Source organism: Lycorma delicatula, chromosome 1 (genome assembly GCF_047948215.1).
Source record: "Lycorma delicatula isolate Av1 chromosome 1, ASM4794821v1, whole genome shotgun sequence".
NCBI lineage: Eukaryota > Metazoa > Arthropoda > Insecta > Hemiptera > Fulgoridae > Lycorma > Lycorma delicatula.
Window position 1 is genome coordinate 45,680,222 of NC_134455.1, and position 21,129 is coordinate 45,701,350.

At 31.5% G+C, this 21,129-nt stretch overlaps 1 protein-coding gene across 1 annotated transcript in view; it reads right to left on the reverse strand.

The window, feature by feature from the left end:
- The window catches only part of LOC142317497 (sphingomyelin phosphodiesterase-like), a 71,511-nt gene extending 61,236 nt beyond the window's left edge, over positions 1-10,275 (reverse strand). Inside the window, exons 1-3 of the mRNA XM_075354058.1 lie at positions 10,032-10,275; positions 5,306-5,613; positions 2,643-2,786 (exon numbers count right to left, since the gene is read on the reverse strand). Coding sequence (XP_075210173.1) covers positions 2,643-2,786; positions 5,306-5,613; positions 10,032-10,275 — 696 coding nt within the window. The remainder of the gene's footprint in view (positions 1-2,642; positions 2,787-5,305; positions 5,614-10,031) is intronic.
- Positions 10,276-21,129: the final 10,854 nt, after the last annotated feature.

A 21,129-nucleotide genomic window follows, 5' to 3' on the forward strand; every position in this document is an offset into this window, starting at 1 on the left:
GACTACAAAGTTCAAAAGAATATTAGTTACTAGCAGAGCGGGTCTATATATAAATATAGTTTAAATGAACACAATTGAAAGTTTGATAAAACATTAACAAAATGAACATTATGGAACATCACAAAATGTAACCTTTCCCTTTTTACCTTTTAATCTTACTCCCTTTCCCTTTGCCATTTTCATTTTACCATTTTCCCTTTCCCCAGTTACTCTTTCCTTTCCCCTATTCCCCCTTCATCATCCCCTTTCCTTTCCTTCCCCCATCTCTCTTTCCCTTATTTCCCTTTACCACTTCCTCTTTTCCCCTCCGCTCGGCTATCTCTCGGAAGATAATTTATAACGAAAAGAAAAAATTTGTATAAACATGCGTCACAAAACGGTTCATTGACGAATTTTGCAAAACATTTAGCTCTGCTTTCGCTCCCTCTGTGAAATTAAAACGTATTAAAATTCTTGGGTTGTCAAATCGCTGTCAAGGCTTCGTTGTCGATCACTTTCATGTTTCGAGTTTTATCCGGTTTTTTTTTAAACCTAAGTGAAAGAGAAGGGGACAGTTTTATTCAATTTCTAGTTAAAAATTCATAAGAAAGCACCAAATTTACCCTTCGATTTACACCCCAAGAATTTCAGTATGGTTTAATTTCACATTGGGAGCTGAAAGCAGGGCTAAATGTTTCACGAGCCGAAACTCGCTAACGAACCGTTTTCAGGCCTATATTTAATTAATTTGTTTTTCTTATTTTTGGCTGTACAACCATTTCCTGAGAGATAGCCGTACTATTTGTAGTTACTCTGTATATATTATATGAAACATAAACTACAAAACAGTAATTAGACATGTTTTCGGGTATCCTGCACTTCCGTTGGTATTAAATTCTATACCTATTACATTAAAACATATTCTTTTAATTTTTTATTATTTTATTTGAAATTACGTTTTATATTTTGATTAATATAAGAGTGTATATGTCCAGTACTGAATGATTTAATCTTTTAAAAGAAAAATTAAAGTAGTTACTGAGGATTTATATGGTAAGTTTAACTTACCTAAAGACTGTATTTTAGTGGTTTATATTTCAAATAATATTAAATTTTATTATCACAGTGGTCTATTGATGAATTATTTGAATGTTCAATTAATATATATGTATACATAAAATGCACACATACACCTGAATTAATGAACACAGTTCCAGTCAAATGTATTTTTTAACTACATCCTAATTACAAGTACTTCTGAGTACAAAAAAAAAAAGATTAATAATCTGAAACCACAGTGCAAAACATTATGATTACTCAGTTGTGTAGTTCTATAAAAAAAGTAAGAATTAAAACCTTATAAATATAACTTAAAGCAAATTAATTTTATATAGATTTATTTATGATATAACAATTAATAGATTGTCTAATCATATGTTAAGTAGTGTATTTTTGGCTTGCATTATATATATTGATATAGAGCAGTGATTCTTAACTGGGGGTACCCGCACCCCTGGGGGTGCGGGAAGGTATTTTTGGGGGTGCGGGAGAAGCCTCTAACAAAATACATATATTATTTTTGCAATATTTGAAAAGTATGTATTTGAATTTTCGATGACATCAACCAATTGTTTTTTGTCTAGTCATTAAGAAAAATAATATTGTTATAAAAAATTTACATTTTTAAAAAATAAACAATAAATTTCACAAAAAATGTGTTTTTCTAAACCTAAAAATCGAAATGTATTTTTCAATGGGGTGCGGAGACCTTTTTTCAGATTCAAAGGGGTGCGGCTCACTTAAAAGGTTAAGAAACACTGATATAGAGATATTAAATCCTTTAATTTTAGTAGATATAAAATACAAAAATATATTATTTAAAAAAATGCAAAAAAATACAATTGACAAAAACATGAAATTTCTTTACGTCTAACTAAGAATTTAATTAAATTTTGTAATTTTTTTTTTATAATATAATTTAATTATTATTTTACATTATTTAATAAATTTCTAAAAAAATAGTTTTTAGTCATTGTAAAAAAAAATAATTGAATTTTTGCAACTCAGTGTAATTTCCTTCGTTTTCTCATGTGTATATAATTTTTTTTTTAATAAATTGAGTTAGATATTTGTTAAATTCAACACTATTTTCCTCTTTAAGTTGGCAATAGAAGTAAATTTAAATGTTAATTTTATGTTTTGAGTCAATGTTGGAGACCACATAGGCAACATTAATTTTATTTATACTATCATTGTTAATTACTTCTTTTAGTAATTTTTCATAATATATTTCTTACTATTGTGGGGCATTCTATCATTCTTTCATAAAATAAGGAAAACATTACATTAAAGTATAATATTATTGATCGATAAAATCATGTTGCAAGCATGAAAGTATATCTTAAGCTTCCTTGTCGGCAACATTCCATTTAAGGAAGAAAATACTTCATTGATAATTGTTTCGGGACAATGAAGTTAATTACACTGGTTTTGAATAAATTAAATGACTTTCTGTTTTAAGCTTAATATCTAAAAATTTATAATTTATAGAACTTCTGACTCTCTTTAATCAAGTACATTATAAAGAAATTTAAGTAATATGCAATATAAATATATAAAGATGCACAGATACTGACAATATAATTTCTCTCTAGGTTGGATACTTTGATTTTGTTAATGGTGGATATATCTACTTCCCATTCAACCACTGGTTGAGGTCCATAACACTGAAGTGTTTCTAGGACTGTGCCACAAAACTGCAGTGAAGTCATATTTTCCATTACATCTGCAATGTGTAGTATTACATCCTGAAAAAAGTTATTGCTTTCATTAAACCAATATGTAATTATACTGAGAAGAGCAACAAATTTTGGTATTATCAGTAACATTCATTTCCCTTTAAATTAATTTGTTAGGGGAGCTACAATACTATTAACCTATGCAGAACAATTACTGAATTAATACATACATAATTTTATATATATATATATTCAATTATTTTACAGAAATTAATCTTTTTAAGATTCATATTATTCCTCTGTACTGTTAAATTATATTTTAAATTCTATTAATATTCATTTTACCATGAAAGTACTTCCATGAAACTCAATGAAGTTTAATTAAATATTTCAATCATGACTGAGGATGCAGGATCTCACGAAAATACTTTCATGGTAAAATTAAGGTAAGACATGTCTTATCTCAATATTTTTGTACTAGATGATTTATATTAATAGAATTTAAAATATAATATTCAATTATATGAATTACAAACACAACTAATTTAGCAGTAGTTTTGATTGTTGGCACATCTGTTTCTTTCTCTTTGCTTCAATTATTGTCCATTTCTATGATTAGCAATGTTCATTTCATTCTTCAATCAACCATTCATTTTTTTTTTTAAGTATTAAAAAATCAAATTAAAACCAGCAATCTGTTATTAAACTTGTTTTGTGTATGTGTATATGAATGTGGTGTATGTGTGTGTGTGTACGCACACGCGCATGTGAATTTATATGACACCAAACAATCACTATTACAAATCTTATTTTTTTTTAGCCTCTGAGACCACTGTTAGTTAGGTATTGCTTCAGAGAATGAGATGAAATGTCAATTTTATAATATATCAAAATGCCTTGCTGGGCTGGGATTTGAACCTGGAACCTCTTAGTGAAAGGCCGAGACGCTACCACACATTTCAAATCTCTCTAGCCTATAATTTTACAACTCATTACTGTTCACTATTACTAAACTGATTTTATTTTTAACTACTCTACCTCCTTACCTCAATCATAAAAATAATTATGCCCTTAGGCTGCTTTACAGTTTTTTTTTCTGTCAGAGGGAAAAGCTCATCCTGCTGCCGCCTGCCACACAGATAGCAGTGTTGGACTCTGACAGACTGAAACTCCTCCACTGGTCCAACATGCCCTGATACCTGCCTTTCAGCATAATTCAGGAGCATGGTGTACTTCCTGCAGGGTTCAGTGAGTGGTTCAGAGAGTCCTGGACATCTCAATAGTATTGCCACCTAAGGGTCCCTAGCTACCTACTTGCCTAGGCTGTCTTATTCCCATTCAGCCTAGTAGCATTCATTATTGGTAGGTCTCTTCAGCCATTTTTGCTTTAAAAATGGCCTGGGTCATGATAACAATTGCCTTCCAATAAATTTCACTCTCAAGTAATCCAGGAAGGTTTATAACCTCCTGGTCTGTAATCCAGGAGGTTTGCTGGACAAAGCCTTCCAGTGATTTCAGTGTACTGAAATCACTTCAAGTGCTTCAGCCCACCTGGAACACTCAAAGAATGTGTGGCCAAATGTGTCATTTAATCTACAGTAATTACACCCTGCATCCTCTCTTCTTCTGTTTTTGAGGTAGGTGTTGAATTCCTTAATGTCCCTCTTAATATTTGGGTTCAATTTAATAAGCATCTTGAGACTTTTAACTTCCCTGAACATCTTTTTGAATACTTCCTCAAGGCTCTCAAAGCCCATTTCACATCGATCCCCCATCTTATCAATTTCCGACTGTCGTTGTTATAACATCTGATCAACGGAAGGACATCCTTCTTCAAGATCTATCGCTGAAGAAAGCCTACTGTCCCTCTCCAGCGATCTTTAAAAGCTCTTGGGTTTTCCTCCATCCTCTCAGTAATTAAGCCGTGAATTCGTAGAAAGAAAGAGATATGATTCTAGATTTGCAGTTCAGCACTACTTGTCGGCACAATAAATGTTGAACTCTAAAGTGAATAAAAATTTTACTCGGCTGAAAATTTGTCGTTAGAGATAACCAAAATCTCTATCCTTGACCTCTGATAACCACACAGGAAAAATATAAAGAACAGCTATTAATCAAAAGTATACATGGTACTTCAATGTACAAACATAATTAAACTACATGCATAAAAAACTCACACACGCACACCGTTCACACTGGTCCATCCACACAGTTACAGTTCGAACTTAATGCATCACACATGTCCAAAACTGTTCAGTATAATGAGAGAAAAACAGATAAGAAGTGGTAACGAATTGAAGTTCACCAACCGCTACCAACACCCAACAATCAAAAACTGCTTTGCAGTTCATATGTAGTTGGGTGCTTTGCAGTTTGTATGTTGAGTCTTATGTGTGTAGTATACTTGACAAGTGAAAACCCAGACTTCGTGTGAACAATTACACTGAGAGGAATGTTATATTTTTAAAAAAACATGTAATGTACAGTTGAAGTAACTTAGGATGTTTAGAATGTTTCTGTTTCCCTAGATTTAATGAATAAAAATTTTTTTTAATTGTTAAAATAATGTAATTGAACTGAAATATTACCAGATTCAAATGAATAAGTCCTTCACAAACATCTGGTGATTGAAGTCTGAATAGCTGGCAAATTGAAATTGCAATTTTTTCAACAAAACTTCCTGGTAATCCATAATAATATGCAGTAAGCACATTGCTTATTCCCAAGTCACATATCATGCAGAGGCTGTTCTTTGAAAAGTCAGAAAGACCACTTAAGTCTCCTTCTTGTACTGATTCTGGTAATGCAAAACTGTCAATAAAATTTTGCAGAGTTTCACTAATAATGCCACTTGACACATAACTACTCATTTCATCATAAAAGGATGAAAAATAATCTGAAACATAAAGAGCTAATTAACAGATATGTTACTGTTATACAATTTTTGCAATAAATATGAAAGATATCAATAGCCATAAAATTCAGTTACAAGTAAAATCATAACTATAAAATCGATTTTTGGAATTTTATTCAAAGAAATTATCCCACATTTTCTAAAAAAATAATTAAAATTTGTAAAAATATTTTTTATTTTAAATAAAAAAATCTTTTCTTGTATTTTCAAGAAAATGGTCCATGTGATGTCTAAGTTTTATAACACACCGAATGACAGCCCTTATACAAATATGATAACAATTTTTAAATGAGATCTGTTTTTCTGTTTAAATTGGGGAGGTGGCCGCCCTTTTTGCATCAATCATTGTAAAAGATTCTCTACCTTGTTCTCTTTAAAATGGTGTAAATGACATTATTTTATGTTAAACATTGAATAAGTTATGATAAAAATAAAATATGCTTATAGATGCATTTTTTGCATAAATTAAGGTAGGGAAAATAACTAATTTATTTTTTTCTAATTATTTGATCTGAAATCAATTTTTTAAGACTAATAATGTTGGCATCAAATTCAACAAATAATTGGTTGTCATCATAACCTGCATAATTGTGCCTTGCAAGTACAAAAAGTATTTTAATAATAATACTTTTTGTTATAAAAGTGGTTAGAAATGAGTGACAATGATTCTAGATTGAGTGAAGCCAATGAAGGTTTTGTATAAGGAGTAAAACCAGGTAAAAAAAGATTTATTAATAAAGATAAATGAAAATTTAAAACACTGTACTTTGAAAATCCATCGTTAAATACTAAAATCTTATTTCATATCTTTAAAAAGTATTATCAAAAACTAAAAAGAAGTACAAATGAAGCAATGTACAATAAAAATTTTCACATTCATACATTCATTACACATTTAAACATCATGTACAGATGTGAGTGATTTTTGTTTCTTTATAGAGAAGGAGCTAGAAGAAACCCCCAATAACAAACAAAACGTCTGTATCACAAAAGAAGAGTAAACTTTATAAAACATTAAAGAAAGAAATTCTTACAAAATGTAAATAAATAAATTCTCTGCAATTAGTTTTGGAGTTTGACTACGGTCAGAATTTGGCTTTACCAAGACTAAGCGTTAATTCACAATTTTATAAACAATTATTATGGTTAATTATTTTTAATGTACATTGCCATAACAATGACTCTTCCATTATGTATTTTTATCCAGAAATTATCATGAAATTATATCATTCACTGTGGCTATATGTTTGTATGATTTTATTGTGAAAAGATTGAGTGACTGTAACTTTTCTGAAATAGTATTTTTTTCAGACAATGTTGGAGGACTAAATAAAAATGTAACAATGACTCACTTCTGCATATTTTTGGCTTGGTATTTTAAAGTAAGCTAACACACATTTTTCCAAACTGTAAACACAGCTACTGTCAAAATGATCAAAATTTTGGTGTTTATGTGAAAAAAATAAATAGAGTTGAAAATGTTTATACCGGCGATGAATATTTATCACTAATTAGATAATCTTTCACTGTAGCTGATTGTTCTACCACAAGCATTCTAAAACAGTGGGGAGAAGCCTTAAAACAGTTTACACTCCTGAAACCACTTTCAAAGGAGTATGTATTTTCCATCCAGTCCTATTTGAGAATAGTTTACAGTACTTCTGGAGTAGTCATGACATCAACATCATATAATGGAAATTATACACCATTCATTATATTAAAGAAGAATGTTAACTTTGATAATTATTTTTTATTGACTTTGCTGCCTGCAAAAAGAAATAAAATTAAAGAAGCAAAAGAAAGAGATGTTAGAAGTCTGTTAGGTTTACGGAAGAAAAACATAAGATATGGTTCTCAGAACTGCTGGAGACTGACAGCTAACAGGCAGCAAACAGTTACTCAGAATCAACTGAACCTGAAGAAGCAGAAAGTGAAGTAAATAATATTATATTAACCACAATTACATCAAAGCACTTCAGAATCAGTTTGGTGAGGATACGATGATGCAGGTAATGATATTTTAGTGATAGCGTCTCGGCCGGCCCTTCACCCGGAGGTCCCGGGGTTCGAATCCCGGTCAGGCATGGCATTTTTCACACACGCTACAAATCATTCATCTGTACAGTAATGATTAACTGCGGCCCGGAGGTTAAACAAAAACAAAAAAAAAAAAAAGGTAATGGTATTTTGTGATTATTTTATTAATGTTTGAACATTTTAAATATTATTTTTTATGATACAAAAAAAGGATTTTTTCCATTATTTTGTAATTTTATTTATATTTGACATAGTTAAATACAATTTTTATTAAATACTCAGTTAAATAAATGAGTAGAATTTTACTTTCAAATTGTGTTTTGCTTATTTACTAAACAAATAAAAAACTGAATTATAAAATGGTAATTTTATTGTTTGTAAAACCAATTATGCAAGCAGACCGTATGCAGAATTTTCTTAAAATTCTGTTAAATAGCAAAATATATGTAGTATTTTTAATATAGTTGCCTTTTTTCTTTTACAAAACAATTAAAAAGTTATATGGACTGGAAAACTTTTAAGTTCTTTTTCTCAAAACTTATATTTCGTAACTCATGTCCTTCTTGCAACCACCTCTTCGATTATAATTTTAACAGCGTTTTTAACATGTAGCATCATTGTACATGAAAGATGAGCCTCTGGAATAAGTGAGTGAACAGTAAAGTCTCATAATATCACGTAGGTGTGTAAATGATTTGAACAGTCTTTGTTATGTGAATGGTGAATTCACAATAAAATATCACAAAAAAATTATACCTTTAATTTAAAAAAGGTTATAAACTGTATTTTGATTCTAAAATCGATGATCTGTATAAGACTCTTCCTATTATTTGTAGTGCAGTCATGTAGTACAAACTATAACTGTGCAGTCATCTTAAAAGAAAACATAAAAGACCTTGTCATTTGGTGTCCCTATGTTTTGGGGCGAATAAAAAGATCACTTGACTGATTGTTATTTCTGTTTAAATAATGTGTCTGGAATTTCTAAAAGCCTGTATTCTATTCTTCATTGACATCTGCACTCAGATCTGTACCTCACAATAAATCCATTCCAGTTCTCAAGGTTCCTGAAAACTTGTTTTGTAATGAATAGTGATAAAGAAGCACTCATTATAGAAGACAATCATGATTTAAGCTCCTGTGGAAAGGAAAAAAAAAACAAAAAAAACGTTGAATTACAATTCATTGAGGCACATCTTATATCACAATGAGAGCTAAATAATGTGGTAAAAGATTTAAACTTATTAAAAAATGAAGCTGAAATTTTAGGCTCAAGATTGCAAAGTTTTTTTTGAGGTGGAGGAACCCAATTTACGAGTGCTGAAGCAGTGTTGGACTCGCTAATAGGCTCTGCAAGCTATTACAGAAAGTGCGTATGTATTTCACACTACTGACTAAACCTCCACCCCTGGCGACCCCACCTTCTGGGAAACCGCTAATAAAGCATTACTTCAGGAAGGGGGTAAGCGCCCACACGCACATTAGGTCTCCACTAGCAAACATCATCCATACCAAACCACTATAAGAATACCTAAAGAGAAAAACATTCAGACAAAAAAAAACACCTAACTGGTACTACGATGTACCACACACATTTATACATTCATACAATCAAGCCAACACAAGACAAGTGCACCAGAGTCAAGAAGACATGGTCACAAGACATAACTTATCCACCAAAGTACACTCAAAAGTAAATTAAATTTTCACAATCTCACCCAGAGTACACAAAACACACAACCCACGCACTAACTAACACACACATGCAACTCAACTACTTACCACTTATCACTTACCCGCGCGACTCTCAGCCATAATCATTAAAAACGTAAGCAACGCCCTCAGGCACCGGGAGTGGAGTGTCCACAGCCTCATCGCACTAAAGTGACCCCCCCCCAAGGCACTCAGCTGCAGACCTGTCCAACCCGGCACCTTTCAACGCCTCATTCTCTTGCAGGCCGTGCCAATGCTCGCCATCTCCTATGAGGTTTTTCTGATTTACTGAGTACTTCTAAAACTTTTCAATTATAATTTGCAATAACAGTCCACGCTTCATAGCCTGAAGCATTATCTGCTGAAAGTCCTCAGGTCTGAAGATGTCTATTTGACCCAGGGCATCCAGCATGCACCTCCATTATTCTTAAAACAGAACAAGTTATTCGTACAACAGAAAAAGACATAGTACAGAGTTTCCTCAACATCGCAGGCCAGACAGCAGTCTGAATGGTCAAGATCGAACCTAAACAGATATGATCTGTAACCACTAAGTCCAGCCAGGAATTGTGAAAGACTATAATCAACTGATCCATGAGTCCTACTGCATCAACTCCTTACATTCCCAATCAGACGGTAAGTCCACCGACCTTTCTCTCCCACATCCCACCGTTTTTGCCAAGTATTCATCAACTGTTGTATATTGGCCACAATCAATCTCTTCTTCTCCGAAGAAGGAAGCATCCTTAATTCTCTACACTTCCTTCTGTGATCAATTAGCAGGTCAATTGGCATAACATGAGCCAGCACCTCTGCAGCCTCTCTTGAGGTCATACGATAAGCTGCCAAAATCTGGAGGCAGCATCTCCTATGCAGCACAGCAAGTATTTCCATATACCTTTTATACCTCAGAACATCTCTTATATGGGGCAGATCTCTGCCCCATATAAGAGGAAAGAATACACCACACTTGTTAATAACCTCCTCCTGAGTTCTCCAGGCCCCCTGGTGTTCGGAAGTAAGATGGCAACTGCACGCATAGTCCTCTTCACTCTCTCACAACTTTCCATAACATTGACTTCATACCTTAATCGGGCATCAATCCAGATGCCAAGGTATTTAATAGCAATTCTGGAATCAACCTTCCTTCCTGCTAGTTCCAGCGACAGTGTTTGACGTACTTTCTTATAGGTAATAAGTACAATCTCCGTCTTTTCAGGGGCCATCTCAAGGCCAACTCCAGCCATCCAAGTGCTGATCCTTGTATATAAAGTCTGAATTTTATCCACAATCTCTCTCTTTGTAATAGCATCAATTGTGAGTACTATGTCATCCGCATAGCCAACCACAGCAACGTCCTCCGAAAGTGAAATTTGAAGTACTCCATCATATACCGTATTCCATAAGGCTGATCCAAGGACCAACCCCTGTGATCCAAGCACACCCCGATCAATGGTCCTAACAATCGTGCCATTCTCCGCCATGTAAGTTAATTGCCTGTCTCTTAAGTAAGACAATAATAATTTTAACAGATATGCAGGAACCTGCAGATTCCAGAGAGCATTCACAATGGCAACGTAAGAAACACGATTGAATGTGTTTCTTACGTCCAACTCCACCAACGCAAACATTTTACGCTCTGCAAGGTATATCCGAGCCATGCCTATCACCTCCTCCACCGCATCAAGTGCAGACCTACCAGCTTGAAAACCATATATTGTCTTCCCAAGAAACCACCTTTATCATCCACTGCACAAACCAGCCTTTGCTGGAGCATACGCTTCATGATTTTCCCCAATGTATTAATTATCGCCAGTGGATGATATGACAATGGAAGCGCCAGATCAAGTCCAGGTTTCAGGACCAATACAAGACACAAGACACTGTGCCTTACAAGCTTCAGGGAATACCCCCTCTCATAGACAGGTATTATAAATGTCAAGAAATACATCTATATTAGCTTGGACTGCCAATTTAATCACAAGGTTTGGTAATGCATCAAGACCAAGGGCCTTGTCACGAGGGACGTGCTCCATCACCATGATCAATTCTTCCCTCGTGAACATTGGTAGATCCAGTATCTCACCTGAGGTAGTCACTGGAACCCCATCTCCATGCGGAAATAATCCATCAATGATGTGCTGGGCTGCCTCCACATCCATAGCAGTGGGTACTCAGGGTCTCAGCATACTTAACAATAATCTTGTATAGTCTCCCCCACGGATCCTTTTCAATCTCTTCAATAAGTTTGCACCAGCAAACCTTCTTGGAGTCCCTTATGAGCTTCTGTAGCTCCCTCCTTCTCTGTTTGTAAAGTACCTTACAATGTTCCCTAGCTGAGTGGAAATAAGTCTGCTGAATTCCCTTCTGGCCATTAGGCATTCACTGCATTTCTATGAGATCTCCTCATTCCACCAATAAACAGGTGGACGACCAGCCCTGTAACAATTTCAGGGAAGGTGATCATCACAAGCCCTCACTATAACACATCCACTAATAATTGAACCTTTTCTTCTGCCACTGTAATCTCGGTAACCTTCCTCAAATCAAGAGCCTCCATGAATAATTAGGGGTCCATTCCCTTCATACTCCATCCTACCATTGTCAATTGTCATAACAACAGCCTGGTGGTCACTCCCTGTATAACCTTTCCACACCCACCAATCTTGAATTTTAGCCGCAAGGGCAGGGGTGGCAAAGGTGATGCCCACTATAGACCCATATATGCCTCTTCGGTAAGTAAATTCATTCCCAGTGTTAAGACACACCAGGTCCAAAATTGCTGCCGCCTCAAGAAGCAGTCTACCCTGTGCATCAGTGTAGGCAGAGCCCCACAATGCTGGGCGATGCACAGCTACATCCTCATATGGCTACATGCCATAGTCTCCTTATATCTGTCCAAGCTTATGTTCGGCAACATATATAAGCTGTAGAAACAGGTGTCATTGATCTTCGTTCTTGCAAACATATGTTCACACAGAGAGACATACCCAAATAGCAGAAGTTCCATCCAACGATACTATCCAACCTGTTCAAGAGTGGGGTCAATAAGTCTCAGAGATGAGTGTTATATCAGCACCCATCTCTGAAACACTTCGCACCAAAATGTTTTGTGACAAAGCTGCATGGTTCAGATTCAATTGAATCAGCTTCATTGAAGGGTTGTCGATCCCCCAGTCCTCCTCTGGGTCGCGGTTTTTTTTGCATTGCAACTCCCTGTGGGCTTTTACATGTTAAACACCTTGGTTTTTTAACACACTCAACGGCATGGTGCTCCTCTTCTCCATAATTAAACAGACCTTGCAAGATTGCAAGGTTTGAAATTACTTTAAAAAAAAAAAAATACAAAAATTTTGGGCTATCAAAGCTCATAAGATTTTTCTCAGTACTTTGCTGAAGAAAATTACTCATTTTACTGTATGAATATTGAGAGCTTATGTTATAATTAGGACCTTGATCCTCAGGAGTGGAACCTGAGCAGTGAACCACTCCTCAATATTTTCATTGATTCCTGCAAGTATAGCTTAAAAGTTCCTCTTCATAATAGTAACAAATATCCTTCTGTACCAATTTGTTATGTAAAATTTTGAAAGAAACATATGAAATCATGAAAATTGTACTTGAAAAAATAAATTTGGGTATGCGTTTAGGGTATTCAAAATACTGTTTTTTTTTTTTGTGAATGGGAAGCTGAGCTAGGAATCAGCATTATGTAGTAAAATAATGGAAGAAACTTGTGAACTTAACTCCTGGTGAAAAAACATTTATGAGCCACTAGTCTAATCAGAAAAATATTTTTACTGCCTCTTCGCAAACTGGAATTAATAAAAGATATTGTAAAAGCTATGAAGGACAGTCTTATATGTAATAATTCACAGTTTTGTATGTAAAGATTCTTGTATGTAAGACAGAAATTAACAAAGTATGTGAAGCAAAAAAATTAAAGAAGGGATTTTTGTTGCCTCAATCTGAGAACTGGTCAGAGAAAAAATGTTTAACTCCGATCGATGTAGAACTCGCTTCTTAAACAGTGTTTAAAGATACTTACAACATTTTTGGCCATCCATAAATCATAAAATTCATACTGAACTTTTGGATGTAATATAAAGAAACAATAAAAAATTTTATTTTGTATATCAGCTTGGTTAATATTCTTTCAGAAAAATAAAACAAAATGATTTTAGGAAAGACAGAGGCAGGCTTACTTAACCAACTTTAATCTCAGTTATGATATATGGCTGAAAACAACTACCATAATGAAATAGTGGAAAAATGGGAAACACAGAAAGAAGGATGAAAAGATAATTGTTGAGAGTAATATTGAGAGACAAATAAAGAAGTACTTAAAAAATGGGACAGGTTTGAGGATGCAGAAAAGATAATATTTTAAAGAAATAAGAATGGATGAGCACATGTGAAGATAGATAGGATGCCAAATGGACTAGTGCCCATATACAGGAAAGGGAAAGTGTGGTAGATTAGGAAAAACATCAACTGAAGATATTAGAGCTAAAAGCTAGGAGAGAATAGCCTAAAACAGAACAAGGTGGACAAACTTAGAAGGCATACATCAGGAAAATGATATCTGATGGCTAAAAATAAAATTATTTTTACATCATAATCTACATTGAATTTATTGGATAAATGTGTTTTTATTGTTTTTCCAAGTATTGCAATGTTGAACTTTTTTTTAAAAATTAACATTCTGTTATATGTAATTGCAAGCAGTTGGAGCTATTTGTTTCAGAATTATAGTAATGTTCTATATATTTGTTTAATTATTTGTTTTAAGTGCTATATTGTGTATGCATGAGCTTTTTAAAAATATTTATTCATATATAATTTTATAATTGAAATCAAATAGATATTTTGTTTTAAGTTTTTAAATCTGTAGTTTATTTTTTCTTTTTATGTATATACTACTTTTTATTCAGATAATTTCATAGGATTTCACAAATTATAATTTAATACTACGTAAAATATATTCAAACCTTTTTATGTTTTTTCCAGTTAGATCTGTTTTAGCACTTGATGCAGATTATAATAGAAATTTTTTTTCAGTTGTATGATTAGAATTTTTATTGGAGGGTTTTTCTATAGTTGTCAAATTTTATTTAGTTATTTACTTTCAATATTTTTATAGTTTTTTTATATTTCTTCATTTTCGATTTGAGTAAATTTTTAATTTTAATTTTATTTTTCAAATATCAAGTATATATTATCTTTTCATATAACCAAAGTATGTCACTGTTCAACCAAATAGAAGGTTTAGTAATTTTCAGCAGAAAGTAAGCTGAAAATATTCTGTATATATTTATATGCAGAATTAATAACATGGCCTCTGAAATCATAATTCAGCTCATATTCAATAATTCAATCATAATTCAATATTTTGTGGTAAAGAAAGCAAATTATAACAAAACTTTTCCCTTTAATAACAATATATATATATATATATATATGTTGAACAATATATATTAAATGAACTTTTTTTTTAAATTTTCATTAAAATGCTTTTAATTAATTGTACAAAATAATGTTTTGATATAAATAAATTATGAATAATATATAACTATTGTTAAATTTCTATCTAAATTTTCAAAATACATTAAATTATTCTTAATTAATTTAAATTAGTTTTATTCATATATATTTTATATATATATATACAGAAGGTCTGTAAATAAAGTAATGAGACTGGTTCAGAAAAACTTTTTATTTACAATCCAATTGGACTATTATTATCCATGGACTATAATTATATACTTCAGATGGTCGGTTACATTTTTTTAATGTTTTCTACTGTTCTAAAATTGTGTTCTTTGAGATGTTTTTTTAAAGTCGGCAATAGGAAAGAGTCGCAGGGACTCAAGTCAGGTGAATAAGGTGGTTGAGGAAATACAATAATGTTTTTCTTTGCAAAATACTCATTACTTGAGGGTGCAGTATGACAAGGTGCGTTGTTATGATGCAGCATCCAGTTATCTTTGATGGCTGGTCTCACGTGGGCAGCTCTTTCCCACAGTCTTTCAAGAATTTCTTGGTAAACATATCAATTTACAGTCTGTCCTGTAACCAAAAAGTCCTTATGGATAATGCCATATCACTATCGAAGAAACAAATTAGCATGGTTTTCATTTGCTCATTTATGCTTTTTTGTGATTTGATGAGTGTGCCACTCCTTGCTCTGGTGTTTTGTTTCTGGGTTGTACTCAAATACCCAAGATTCATCACCAGTAATAACATTTTTTAGAAAATCAGGATCAGTTTCAGTTCGCCCTAGAAGATCAGGGCACATTTCCACCCTGTTGTTTTTCTGATCAACAGTGAGGTTTTTTGGGACCAATCTTGCACAAACTTTTTTCATGTCCAATTCATTTGTCAAAATTTGATGGATTGTGGTGTGGTACGGTTCAAATTCAATTGTTCTGCAATCATTCTGACAGTTAATCGCCAGTCATACTGTATCAAGTCTCTGATTTGCTCAACATTGTCGTCAGTTTTTGATGTTAACAGTCTTCCAGAGCGTTGATCATCTGCAACAGATTTTAGGCCACCTGAAAATGCTTTAAACCACCTAAAAACTTAGGCTCATGACAAAGCATTGTCTCCATATACCCTTTTCAATTTTGAAAACGTTTCAGTTACATTCTCATCGAGTTTAACACAAAACTTAATTGCACAATGTTGCTCATAATTAGTATCACTCATTTTTGTAACGCCCAACAAAAACTTATTTTACGAAGAGTTTGTTTACATCTCACGTGGCAACAATAGACTTAAAATATTAATACCTAAAAAAATCAACTGTTCATGTAACCATATGTTTACTAGTTACTGTAGTGTTGCCAATTTGGCTGCCAAAAAAAAAAAACTAGTCTCATTACTTTATTTACAGATCTCGTATGTATATATATATAAATAATTGTTATATATCAGTATTAATGAATGAAAAATTAAATAGCATAAAACAATACTTACTATCTTTCAGTCATTAAGTTATGCCACCTTCAGTCTTAATTCTCATTGTAAGAAAAAATAAAAATAAAAAAAAAAGTTTCTATCTGATTTTCTGTGTGATTATGTAATAAAAAGAAGGATACTAAAATGTATTTTTCATGTTTCTTCTTGTTTTAATTATTATTATTAACTAAATAGTGATAAATAAGAAAATTTTTTAATTTGTTAAAAGTCAAAATTTAAGACTGTAAAAGGACTAAAACGTATAGCTACAACAGCAATTATATTTTATGACTCATTAAGTTCATCCATTTATTAACACCGATATTAATAATTATAAAAACAGAGAAGATAGTTTATTTAGTATTTAAAAGATTCATATACACTATTACATACATATAATTTTTATGGATATATGAAACACATTTCACACTTTTATGAGGACACATTCTATTGACCAATTTGTATGATATAACATAACTCTTATCCAGTGAAGCAGGTTAGTGAATCAGAGTCCACAGGCAGCTGCATCCTTTGTTAGTATAGTCAGTGTACCAGTAGCTTACTGTATCACTGGGTCTCCAGGTTAGGAGACTGTAGGATATCAGTTAGAACCTAACAACAGAAGGTGGTCAGAATACAACAAATATATATATATATTTGTATATAATGCTATCAGTAACTTTTTACTTTTACAAAATAACTCATTCTCTTTTGATTTTATGAGATTTGAGACTTTAACATTCCCTTAATAGCCTTAAAATACATATTGCTGTAAGAAATTTCATTTAAAATTTATTTCTAATAATTTTTCACATACCATAAACAGTACTAAGTCCAAATAATCGAACTTGATGTCTCATCTTATATAATCTACCTTCTTCAACTGATCGGTATAAAATAGGTTTTTTAATTACATTTACTTTCCCCAGTACAAGTTCAAAAATTAAGCATTGCAACAGAACTATAATTAGCAACAATAGACGCACCATTTTAGACTTTATTTTATGTGAGTAAAGAGGATTACTGTTAATGTGACTTGATTCAATTTAGTTTCTGAGGTAAATTATAATATTATCATTCTACTTTGCCTATCATTTAGCCTTGATATGTATTCCATTCATAATATTAACATAAAAATGTGATAATTATTTAAAAATTACTGGTATCAGAATAAGCTCTTTTTATGCAATCACTCTGCCTCCTTAATATTTTACAGAATAAATAATATAAAAAATTAACCAATTTTAACCAGCATTATAATAAATATTCATTATAAACAAACTTTTTATAATAAATTATTTAAAATTTGTTAGAATCACATACTTTAGTTAGCTAAAATAACTGTTACTAAAATTTTACTAAAAATTGTACAATTTTTGATATAATTTATCATTGAAATCAAATATATTTTTTGTTGTTCTAAGTTTTTAAATTTGTAGTTTACTTTTTCTTATTATACATACACTTTTTATTCAGATAATTTCATAGGATATCACTAATTATCATTTTATACTATATAAAATATATAAATTTCAAATCTTTTTACATTTTTCCAGTTAAATCTGTTTTAGCATATGATACTGACTATAACAATGTTTATTTTAGTTGTATGATTACAATTTTTACTAAAATTGTACAATTAGTTAAAAGCATTTTAACAAAAATTGAAAAAAATTGTTCATTTTATATATACTGTTTGGTTTGTCATTAAAAATTTTTGTATAATTTGCTTTTTTTACCACAAAATCTAAACAACACATTATATTTTATGCTGAATTATTGATTACATGCATTCAGACGTCATACTATCATTATAGTAATGGTTCGCTGTAAAAATACAAATTTTATTTACATTGGTTCTTAATACATCAATATTAAAGTTAATCACCACAGTAGTCACATCAATTATGTAGAATGCAGTGCAAGGGCAAAGGAAAATATTCTGCAATTTAAAATGAGCATTGAAATATGTCATGTGAAATATACATGACTAGGGATTGACTTCTTCAAAAACTTTGAAGAATTTCTCTTGGTCAAATCCAGGGAAAATTTCTGAGACCTAACACTCAATTTTAAGAACTGCAGCTAGCTCTGTAAAACTGGAAATAAATTTGAAACACAAACTAGTTATGCTGAAAAAACTAGCGATAGCTTTGGTATTCTTATATCAGGAGAATCTATAATCCCTTCAGTGGTTTTGCATTTATAGTCAAGGGAAATTCTTAATAGCCTTAGTGACATTAGGATGCTGTCAAGGAAGAAAAGTCATCCTTTTGGATGGCAAAAAAAACATTTTTGGTTTTCTGATAAATATTTCGGGAAAGTTGTTAATAAAGTGTTGTAGACTGAAAAAAAGAAATTAGTGATGATTTTAGTGGAGACTACTATTATCTAAATTTGACTTCTGAAATATTTATAAGAACAGATATACAGTCTTATTTACAATGCTCTCTCAGATAAGCAGGACTGAATAAACAGAACAACATATTTATAAGCAACTTATAGTAGACTGTAAACTGTAGAAGCACACATAGATTTCAAACATTATTTTTATTATACTACAAACAGCAAGAGCAGATAAATATGAGAATTTTCCTAATGTAAGTTTAATTTAATGTCTTTAAAATGTCTAAGTAGAACAACCTGAAAAATAAATTGAACAAGCAGTAGAATACATGCCAGATGAAGACTAATTCAATTTCAGAAAAAACATGGAAACGCAATAACTGATTTTAACCCTCACATTAATTTTAGGAGGCAGGTTGAAGAAAAACAGCTATGTATATGTTATTTTTAGATCTTGAAAAAGGAATTTATAATGAATAAACAAAGCTTCAAAGTAGGATTAAAATATCAATAAGAGTACTTATACAAGAATCAGGTAGTTAAGATTGGAAATTGAAGGAAAGCTGCAATTCAGAAAGGAGTGAGAAAAAGAATTATCCTTGCATCTTTGCTTTTTAATTCATGTGCAACCATAAGTAATCATCAGAATAAAAAAAAAAATTAAGGACAGAATAACAGTATAAGCCATAAAAAAAAAAAGTTACATTTTTATTGATTACATGAGTCTGTCACTTTGACTGAAATCAGGTGCGAGTTACAAGTAATGAATGGTATGAATTCACTGTCAGCATAAAAATTGAATGTGAAATTAAACAAGGTAATAAAATATGGAAGATTCATTAAATGAAGAATCAAATATTGTTTATAGGAGGCTACAGTACACAAATTGTGGAATTTTGTTTAGGTAGTAAAATTACAAATGATTGAAAAGTAAAGCACATATAGCACATTTAAAGTAAAGCAGCACATTTACACAAGCCAGAAGAGTTTTTGGGCAGAAAAAAGTCTGTTGGTATAAATAAATCTATTAATTGAAATAAAGATTTTGTTTGGAACAAAACATGATCAATGGGTAAGCCAGAAACAAATGTTTATGAGATGTGGGGTTAAGAAGAGAATGTTAAATGTTAGTTGGGTAAATATTGCAAGAATGAAGATGTTTTTTTGTACAAAGAAAAACAAGGCTAATCAACTACACATTAAGACCCAGGGGTTAATGAATCTGGTTCTAAGATGAAGAACAAGAGGTAAAAACGATAAGAAAGGCAAAGATTAAAATAAATTAAGTATAATTGAAATATAGGCTGTGAGAGGAATGCTGAGCTAAAATATTAGCGTAGAAAGAAAAGAATGAGAAGTTTCTCAAATTAGCTAAACAAATGAAAGCAAAATAAAAACAATACTTGCTAATGAAATGCAGAACCAACTATTCATAAATTAAATGAAAATAAAAATTAACTAGAGGCCCTTATACTCATTATGGTGATCCTACCCCTGCTTTGCCAACAAACAATTATTTTTTATAATTAAAATTGTAAAGGAAAATAACTAATTTACAGAATTTCTTTCATAACATTTAAAATTTATTTTCATCGCTCTTAATTCTGATTTCCCTCAATTTGTCTTCAAAGACAACTGATGGTAATTCCTTCCCTTTAAGAAATTCATCAAAAGATGCTAGTTACTACTTCATTAAATTTTCAATTTGAATTCATGAAATAAATCTGTAATTTTATTTACAGACATGCATAACTAACTCGTACAGAATGTGTGTGATTTGGTTAGAGACTGAAAAATACTTTTCAAAATAAAGATATCCTCAAAAGTATTATGAGTTATATCAACACAAACATGGCTGTTTTATAAAGGATAAATGATTAAAGTGTTTTGAAATATTTTTGAATATGAATTAGTACACTATTGTAAATTGAAATTTAAATAAGTTTTTCCATAAAAGCAATAAAACTTTTAAATAATTAAATGTGTTGATCAGCAAGATCAAATGGGGCAAAGCTTAAAATAGCATTCTTTTTGTTAATATTGTACGTGGAATTCTGGTATTACATTTTTTTGCCAGTTTTATCATCAGTATCTTGATGGTTAAGTAGTTGGCAACAAACAGTACTCATATAGTATATCTAATAGATGCTATGTCTTCTCATTTAATTTGTTGTTTGTTCTAATTTAATCTTGTTTAATTATGATAGCTTTTATGTAGTATGGGTGAGATTTACATGCACATTTATTATCTTTATATTTGTGTCTTGCTTCCATGAAGTGATATGGAAAGATTGATTCTGTTGTGTGTAATGCTTGTATGTATAATTTGGTATCTGTGAACAGATGTGTTCCCAGCCTATTCACTTCAATATTTAGTGCAGTAGGTGCTTTTTAAATTGTGTTATATGTTGATATATTTATACTTGTGTATTGTGTTTG